The 9,488-nt window shown below is 39.4% G+C and overlaps 1 protein-coding gene across 1 annotated transcript in view; it reads right to left on the bottom strand.

Annotated features, from left to right (window-relative positions):
• Window positions 1-6,938: 6,938 nt before the first annotated feature.
• The window catches only part of n4bp2l2 (NEDD4 binding protein 2-like 2), a 4,139-nt gene continuing 1,589 nt past the window's right edge, over window positions 6,939-9,488 (bottom strand). Inside the window, exons 2-6 of the mRNA XM_050065165.1 lie at window positions 8,334-9,346; window positions 8,080-8,204; window positions 7,557-7,645; window positions 7,386-7,462; window positions 6,939-7,296 (exon numbers count right to left, since the gene is read on the bottom strand). Of these exons, the coding sequence (XP_049921122.1) occupies window positions 7,128-7,296; window positions 7,386-7,462; window positions 7,557-7,645; window positions 8,080-8,204; window positions 8,334-9,346 (1,473 nt within the window). The 3' untranslated portion in view covers window positions 6,939-7,127. The remainder of the gene's footprint in view (window positions 7,297-7,385; window positions 7,463-7,556; window positions 7,646-8,079; window positions 8,205-8,333; window positions 9,347-9,488) is intronic.

Genomic DNA, 9,488 nt, shown 5'->3' with positions numbered 1-9,488 from the left:
CCTATATAAGGCCTCCATACCATTCAGATCTCCCCCTTTGCACTTGCATTTGGACCAGAGCCGACCTGTGGAAAGATAACTCTCTGAGTACTGAAGCAGAAAGCACATCTTTTTGGAAAAACACTTTTCAACTACAACTTTTAGGTTATTCAAAAGTTCAAAAGGTTTGTCAGAAACCTGTAAATGGACCCCCGCAGATCGCCGACCCCGGAGGAGCACCTGCGTGAGCCGGACACCCACCGCGCAGGTAAGACAACTTTTACATTTATTTTAGCATTTTACTGTTGATCCGACCTCTTAAATCGTTCAAAGCCTTATCAGTGTATAAATCGTGTAACTTTTTGAAATCAGAGGTGGACAGTTCACACCATGTTATTAGGCCTGTTCTTAAACTCCAGATTTGATTCAAATAGACACTCAGTCACGATTTCTGTTGTAAATTGATTGTTGATGGACAGGAATGTGTGAAATCAACCGGGACAGGAGCGGAGTGTGTTAACACTTAATGTAGTGATGTGAAAACACTGTTATTTTGGTTTGAGGGGCCAATATATGACAATTTGTGATCAGATTCACTATAGCAAATATGGCCACTGGTTCGAAATCCAAAAATTGCAAATAATGTTTTTAGCTGTCACCATGGAAACAAACTACGAGGAGTGAACGTCAGGACGTAGAATATTAAGTTTGTATGATTGTTAAAAATAACAAAAATATATTATACAGACAGAACATTGTATAAAAAGTTCCTGTAAATATCAGGAAAACTCATCTGTGATGCAATATTCACAAGAAATAATCTCAAAGTTCATCCAAATTGCTTGTTTTACACAAACTTACTGCAGTTACTGCGTTACTTTGGTATTGTACATTTTATCACTGCTACTGTTATGTATTAAATATTTAAAAAAAAAATTTTATACTTACTTTTATTTATTAAATATGTCACAAACCTATGTATCTACAGGTTTTGTTTTAGACTTTGTTTATTGGGTTTTCCAACAGACCATAGTTAAACAAAGGAGCATATTGTACAGATGTACATATAGTCGCTCAGTTATAATCGTAGTACAATAACATTTTTAAAGGAAGGTGAAGAGTCAACAATTTAACTGGAAATACCCCAACAACAGGAGAACAAACAAAACAGAAAATTAACAAGCAAACAAAACAACACTCAAAATCAGACTCATCTAATTTGTGAAAAAAGCTTAGAAGAAGGAAAACTGGTATGCACTGAAAACAGGAAGATATTCATTTTCATGGAATTAATTTGTGCAGCTGGAGATAAATTAAGCATAGACCACTGTTCACAGTCTTCCCGAGCATGGGTCAAAAGAGAGGCAAAATTAGCCTTATAAAGATCTGCATATTGATGGGTCACTTGGACCCCGAGATATGTAAAGCTGCTGGGCAATCTTAAAGGGTAAATTGTGTAGTGTGTAGTGTGTAGTGGGTAGTGCGCTGCAGCTGTGTTTATGGGAAATATTTCTCTTTTATTTAAATTCAGTTTATAACCTGATATTTAACCGAATGACTTGAGAGTGAGACTTGAGAGTAACAGATGGGAGTACAGAATCCAGGCGTATGGCTAGTAGTTTAGATAGCATTTTAAGGTCCACATTAAGCAAACTTATAGGCTGGTATGAGGTACAGGCTAAAGCAGGGCTCCAGACTAACTTTTTTTTAGTAGGAGCACTGTAGCCCCTAACCCTAACCCTAACCCTAACCCTGAAAGATTTTAGGAGCATAAGCAGAAAATGTAGGGGCACACCTTAAATCGTCCTGCAACGCATTTATTCACATTTTTGGCCATTTTAACTGTATCATAAACTATATGTAGTCTACTGTAACACTGGACTGTTTTAATTATTGGAGTATTTAACATTGCAAAGACTTGTGGTCAGTGGGATGTGAGGATTCTTGAAATAACATCTGTACAGATGAAGCCCTGACTATATCTGACTGATCTTTAATGAAAGCTGTTGTCTTGGCTTTTTTTCCTCTGAAAATATTAACCTTATAGTCAGACACAATTTATCCAGCCTGTGTAGTTGAGGGGACAGGTCTGCTCTGGTGCTCTGCAGCAGCAAACTGATATGATGGTGATTTACATGAGAATTCTTGTAAAATGGAGGTTGAACCATGAACATAAATTACAGAAAGCCTGTAAAGTATGTAAATAAATTAATCTACCATAATTAAAACAACTGGAAACTGAGAACAAACTGATATTGGAAGTTGGATTCATTTGGATTCAGCCCAAATGTCCGGACTTCACTGCCCTTACAGACTCGCCAGTGTCAGGCTGTCCAAATCCACAAATCCATTCATCCAGGCCACAAGGGGCCTCAAGTGGACTTTCTGAAGACTTCCAGAGAGTCCACTTGGGGTGCAGACTTCAGCAGACTTCTCTGATATAATATCCACAATTCATTGCAATACGGACATGACGTGGGTAGAAATAATATTCAACCACATCATGATACAGGGATATGTGTAAGTCTATGCTGTAAAAGGGACGGAAAATGCATTTTATTTTTGCGGCCTGTCAGGCTGTGCAGTGAAATAGGACAAAAAAATTGGCCAAAAACAACAACAAAAGGTTTCTAATGTCAGTAATGCCCAGTTTATTGAGTTATAGTCCTGTCCAGATTTATATCTTGTTATCTGCAGGAACAGATGTTCATCAATTTATATGATGCAAATTAAACTATCAAAAAGCTCCTTTAAAGCTGCCCCGACATTAAATCTTTTGAACGAGGTCATTGTTGTCCCAGGGAAACTTATCGGCTCAGCCTGTATATCAAAGTCAGGGATTTCTCCTACACTTTTACCAAGATCTGAATCATATTTTATTTACCTGATTAAAATTTAATTTGGAGCTGCCTCGCTTCTTTCATGTCTGTTTCTTTCATCTTCCCTGCATCTGTCTCTTCATAATTTACCATGCTTACTCTTTGGCATTAGGAGCATAAAATTCTCCAAACAAGTAATTTACAGGGATTTTCTCGTTAAAGATCGTAATCAGTTCCACAAAATGCTAATGACATTATCAGGAAATGAGTCAGGAAATCATAAACTGGTTATTATTGTTGAGTTCTAGATATGGTATGTAATGCCAAAATACAAATGCTCCTTTCTTTGTTTCAAATAACTTTATGAGTAATTCAGCAGTTTTGTTCTTCCTGTCTTACCTGTTGCAGATTATTCATGTATGCCCTTTTGTTTCTCTCCAAGATTGACATTGTACAGGTTGTAACAAACTTCTCCCAATCAACTATATCTTGGCACATCCCACACCTTACTGCACAAAATACTGTAATTCACTTTATTTTCTTAACCACTAATTGTTGGCTTGCACACTGGATTCTGTCGATCAAGGCCAGTGCAGTGCTGAAAAACCTCCGGGGAAAAGACAGGAAGCTGCAGACAAAAGTACAATGCATACTGCAGTCTGAGTCGTCAATACGTCAGCCAACCTTAAAAACCCAAGAGGCATGTTTACTTTCACTGAAGGCTGTGAAACCCATTGAATACTAGTTTGACAAAGTCTAACTGAAACATGCTCTGCTGTTAAAGAAACACTGTGTTAGATTTAGGAGATTTAGTGGCATCTAGTGGTGAGAATTGCAGATTGTAACCAGCTAAAACTTCTCCTGGTTAGAATTTTAAGTGTTCATTATTTAGGAGGTTTTAAGCGGGAACCGATCATCCACAGAGGTCTCTTCCTCTCCGAAACAGTTGGATTCAAAGTGGTAAAAACACTGAACGAAGGAGTTTCACGTTAAAAAAAAAAAATCTGTGCTTTTCCAATGCTTTTGTAGCAAATGGCTACTAGCTATGGTGGCCGACGCAAAAACATGAATGGCCCTACCTAGAGTCAGTGTTTGATCTGTCCATTCTGGGCAATTGTAGAACCATGGCAGTACAAAATGGCGATCTCTATGGAGCTGCTCCCTACGTAGATTTAAGTGGCTCATTCTAAGGTAACAAAAACACAATGATTCTCGTTTTTTAGGTGATTATACACTAAATAAAACATAGTTATTATATTATAATTCATTTCTGCCTGTACAAATATGTCCCCTTTAATCCTACACACTTAACCTTTAAGATGAAAGTGCTGCTGGAATTTATGTGATGTCTGTGTCTGGCAGAGAGGAGGTGGATATATGAATGGAAATACCATTCAGTACAAAACAATGTAAGGGCAGTAAATATTACTTTGACTGGTTGGAGGAGCATTAGTTCATGACTTAATAAGCATATTTACTTTACAACAATACAATCCACAGAATCCAAAATTACCACTGAAAGTGTCAAATAAATAAAAAAAAAACACCAAAGTGACTACAGTTTACTGCAGGGCTACTACTGTAAGATGTTTCTGTTACTTTGTCCAATCCCTTATGCTAGTATTAACAGCCGCCCGCCACTGATAATTTCTTCAACACATGCAGTCTTGGGTTATGTGCACTGGATGTGTTAGTGTTCTTTTCCTTTTTGCTATTTTTAAACATGGAATAGTGGAGTCTGCATAATGTGTGGCAGAGAACAGGAAAGGTAACCCAGATCTGTCACATGAAGCTCCACAGAAAAATAATATATGCAAGGATACACCAGTGTATCCTTAACAGAAGTGTTTCCAGCACACAGCTGTACATATATATATATATACATCTACATCTGGATCTGGAAGTCCCACAGGATCTTAGCTTGGTCATTCTCAACCACCTTAGGAGGTGTCTCCCATTCTGACCTTGGGACTTCCAGCCCATACTCAGTGCAGATGTTCCTGTACACTATGCCCGCCACTTGCTTATGGCGTTCCACGTATGCTGTCCCTGCCTGCATCTTACACCCTGTGATTATGTGCTGAACTGTCTCAGGAGCATCTTTGCACACCCTGTACCTGTCTGCTGTGATAGACCTCTGCTTCTATTGATCTTGTAATAAGTGCCTATTCCTGTGTTGCCATGGTTAGTGCTTCTGTGCTGTCTTTCAGTCCAGCCTTTTCCAGCCACTGGTAGGATTTCTTAATGTCAGCCACTTCTTCAATCTGTCGGTAGTACATGCCGTGCAGGGGCTTGTCCTTCCATGATGGTTCATCCTCCTGTTCTGCATTCTCGGGTTTCTGCTGCCTGAGGTATTCACTCAGCAGCTCATCTTTAGGGGCCATCTTCCTGATGTATCCCTGGATCTTGGTTGTATCGTCCTGGACAGTGGCTCTGATGCTCACAAGTCCTCGGTCTCCCTCATTCTGCTTAGTGTACAGTCTCAGGGTGCTGGACTTGGGATGAAACCCTCCATGCAATGTGAGAAGCAGCATCTCTCTTTAATGCTTCTGCAGTGATCGCAGCCATATTAAATAAACTCAATCTTACTACTCAGTGGTGATATGTTAACATATTACACTAAAGTACTGTGGCTGGCTTTAAATAAATTAACATTTAAACTTCTTCTGTTTTGGTCAAATGGCAACACGTAGGCCTATTTATTATTTCACACACCTGCTGAGAATGCGTGTGTGCATGCATGTGTGAAATAAAAAAAGTGTGACATTCCACACTCTTGTCACACTTTGCCTCATTGCTAATTGAATTAAAAGTAAATATGCTCAGACAGAGATCATGAATACAGCAGTAGGCTGTAACAAAACAATGGACAGCTGATGTGGCCGTGCCCCACGACAACTGACATCACTTTAAGATGATGGCTCTGAAGCAAGGATGTCTCATTTTGTTCAATCCATGTTGCCATGACTCCTCCGCTTGCATGTCCTGTGGGTGGGACTAGGACTCAATGAGTTGAGCCTAGGAGGGTAATAGAGCAGTTACACATTGGGAAATGGGATAGGCCTCCACAAACCTCTTCACACTCATTGCTATCCTGCTGTTGAGCTTTTACTGTGATAAGGCCTCAGTGCATTCATTTTCCACAGTAACTTAATGCAGGTGTCGTGGGGTTACTCTGCTTTCACAGGTCTTGTGAGAAATGTTTACCAAGATTCAACAGTGAATAAATATTTTGTAAAACTGATATATTTACCACTGCTTCTCTTTGACTTTCAGGAGTGAATGTTACATTAAAAATACTGTTAGTTTGGAACACTGTAAAAAGAAACTAGCTGCTTTCACTTAATAAGACAATGTCCAGGCGGCCTTAGAATTTGAAGTTGACTGAATTTAAGAAGACAAGCCGAGGTAATTTTGCAATGATTCCAAATAAATAAAGCAAATTATACGGATTTAAATACAACTGAATAAATAATCAAGTTTGACTGCAAAAGTTTATCTGTTTTGAATAATTACAAAATTAGCCAAACATGTCTTCTCAAATTCATTTAACTTAAAATGTTATGGCAGGCTGAACACTAGCTTTTTGAGTTAAAGCAGCTAGTTTCTTTTTTATATTTAGGATATTCATTTGATTCGTCTAATTTGATTTGACAAATTGACTGCTGCAGCCTCATATAAGCTTCAGATAAACGTTGAAATACATTTATTGCACAAAATGACGGCTGTGGATGTTGTCCCCCGTCAGAAATGGAACTCTTAATGTCTAGTATGAACAGGAGGAATGATTAGAGCAAGCCAAACTTCTTTCAGGCACACCTGAGTATTGTTTATGACGGACTTGAAAATGTGTTAACTTATCCTTTGAATTAAAGAACTGACACAGTCCCATTGGAATAGTAAATTACAGCAGTTGCACTACTGATTTCAGCAAATCTGAACACACTGAAAAACTATTTTAGCAACTAACCAAAGAAAGGAAAACAACATGAAGCCGATGAGGGCAACCTTTTGGTTTTTCATGTTGTTGCATATATAATGTTGTAGAAAACAGACAAACTGCAAAAGGACGAGTGTGAAATACCAGTCATTAAACACAAAATGCAAAAATAATTCAGATTTTCATTCCTAGAAAAGATGTTATTTGTGCAAATTTAACTTTATTTAACTATGAAAACTTCTTCAGAAAAAGATTTCTTCTTTCTTTATATAAATTTACAGCAAACAAAATAATTAATTTAAAAAATACTGTAAAAAGAGCAGGCAACAATATTAACAACATTACAAAAGTGTGGTTCTTCATTTGGCTTGTTAAATTTCTGTGAAAAACTAATGGAAATCCTGTTTTCTCCTCATCATCTGTGGCTGGTCTGGTCGACGTCTCTGGTTTATGTGAGGCGGCTCTTGTGACCTCATGACAATGTCTACAGATATGGGAAATGAAAAACGATCCATCATCTGTGTGATCTTGTCCTGTGGAACACCGTGCTTGTTCCTCCTGGAGGGGAAACAGTACAGTGTGGTAATGTCAGTTTCTATATGTCTGTACTGGCATGTAAATACAATATAACAATTAGGAAATCATACTTCTCCAGCTCATAAGGATCAAACTTCCAGTGTGTGTCTGGTTCACAAAAGTCCACTCTGTATCCTCTCTTCAAGGCCTGTTAGGAAAGTTTGAAATTTGATTAGGGTCTAGGAGGGTGGTGTGGTACACCATGATTAAGCACTCACTTATATGTAAAAGCCCATACCCACCATTTCGACATATGGCTTCATTTCCCAAGACTGAAGGTTTGTATTATCAATAATGATGGGAGATCGACCATCATGCATAGCGTCTTTAGCTGAAAGAGAATTAAACACACACACACACACACACACACACACACACACAAAAATTGAAATAATTTCTGGCCAAAAATAAAAATCTCATCAAACCACATTTTCTAAACTGTCATACATCTAAGAGAACATGTTGCTTTCATAATGCATCCACTTTATTAGCTAAAAGGGCACCTAATGTTAGATTGTGTGGGTGGAGATGACATTTTTCCAACAGGCAGAGACACAGAACTAGCAATTTTTCGACTTTAACCAAAGACCACTGTAATTACTCTTTAAATATGTCTGAAAATACCTTTAATGTTAAGAGAACACAGCAAAGAGTGATTGAAGTTTGAAAGAAATGCCTTTGTAACGATGCGATGAAAACTCTTCTTGACATAGAGATAACTTTTACGAACCATTTAAGCCATGTGAGCATTTAAGGAGACAATACCTCTCTTCTGGTTCCATTCATGTGCTGCTCCCAGAAGCCCTGCTTCATAGCGGTAGCCGTCTCTGTGAGCAAAGTAGTCATCAGTGCTCAGTATTAGCCCACTGGGACCAGTGGAGAGCAGCTCCCTGTGTGAGAGATGGGGCAGAAATGTACAATGTAAATAATAAATACAGGCAGAACAGAAATTGAGTTTTAGACTCCTTTAAAGTGACAATGCACTAATTAATGAGACACAACATCACACAAAGACATACCTGGCCAATGTTGACTTCCCAGATCCTGGTAATCCCCTCATCAAGATCAGCACCAAGGAAGAATGGTAGGCATTACTGTTATCAGTGGGTCGTCTGTGATGCTCCCATGATTCACTTTCTGAATCAAATCTCTGGAGCCTGTCATTATCTTCACCAAACTGACACCATTCTTCTTTTCCAGCTCTGGAGCACCCAACATTTACATTATTTGAGTGTATATTGTGGCTATGACCCTGCTCTTCCCTGCTGAAGTGATGTGGAGGATCTCCATAGAAGCCCTGAGAGGGGGGACTGCATACATTCGGAGGCGGGAACCTAGAAAATGTTGGAAAATGCGACTCCTCTTTATATTGGTTTGTCGTGCCTGAACTGCTCGAGTTTTGATTCACATGTGGTGGTGGGTTTTGTGGATTTGGGAATGCAGATGGGGGCGGCGGGTGATGGAATGGGGGTCTGTTAAATCTTGGGTCTGGTGGTCTGTTTGGTGTTTGAGGACAATGCCACTGATTTTGAGTAGGAGCAGCTGGCCTCGGTCTTCTTGGGCAGTATGGTTCATTTTGATACCAGTGTGACCAGGATGACTGTTTCTGCCCACTGCTTTTCTGGTAGCCATCTGTTTCTGCAGATTTGCTTGCGTGAACAATTTTCTCCTCGCTCACATCCTGAGTCTCTTTGCTGGTAGATGTTTTGGGAGGTGATTGAACAACACTTGCATTTTGTTTCCCTGGGTTATCCTCAGCACCATCGGGTGTATCAATCTTCTCAAGCTCTTTGTAAAACTCGCTCAGTGTGTCTTCAAAGTCAGACTTGATTGTGGATGAGTTTGGAGGAAATGCTGGACCAATGAATGCGGAGCTGGTGAATCCTACCTCCTTTAAGACACGCTCCTTCACACTTCCGTTTGGGCTGCTAGCCTCTCTGTCAGCAGAGCCATCCTCGGTTCTTCCATTCTCACCCACAAAAGGGTTTTCTATGTCATGTGAGGTCGTACAGGAGGATTCAGGATGAGACATCTGGATGGACACAGATGAAAACACAGGTAATGCATATAGGGTTGCCACCTTGGATTTGTGAAAAAAAGGGAAACTCGACCAAATGTTTGAGGCGGAGGGCTCGGCCATTATTACCAGTTCAGACTGACCAATGAACATGAAA

The sequence above is a fragment of the Epinephelus moara genome, chromosome 2, assembly GCF_006386435.1.
Source record: "Epinephelus moara isolate mb chromosome 2, YSFRI_EMoa_1.0, whole genome shotgun sequence".
Lineage (NCBI taxonomy): Eukaryota > Metazoa > Chordata > Actinopteri > Perciformes > Serranidae > Epinephelus > Epinephelus moara.
Note: the sequence above shows the minus strand (reverse complement) of the source record. Positions and strands in the feature narration are given on the sequence as shown.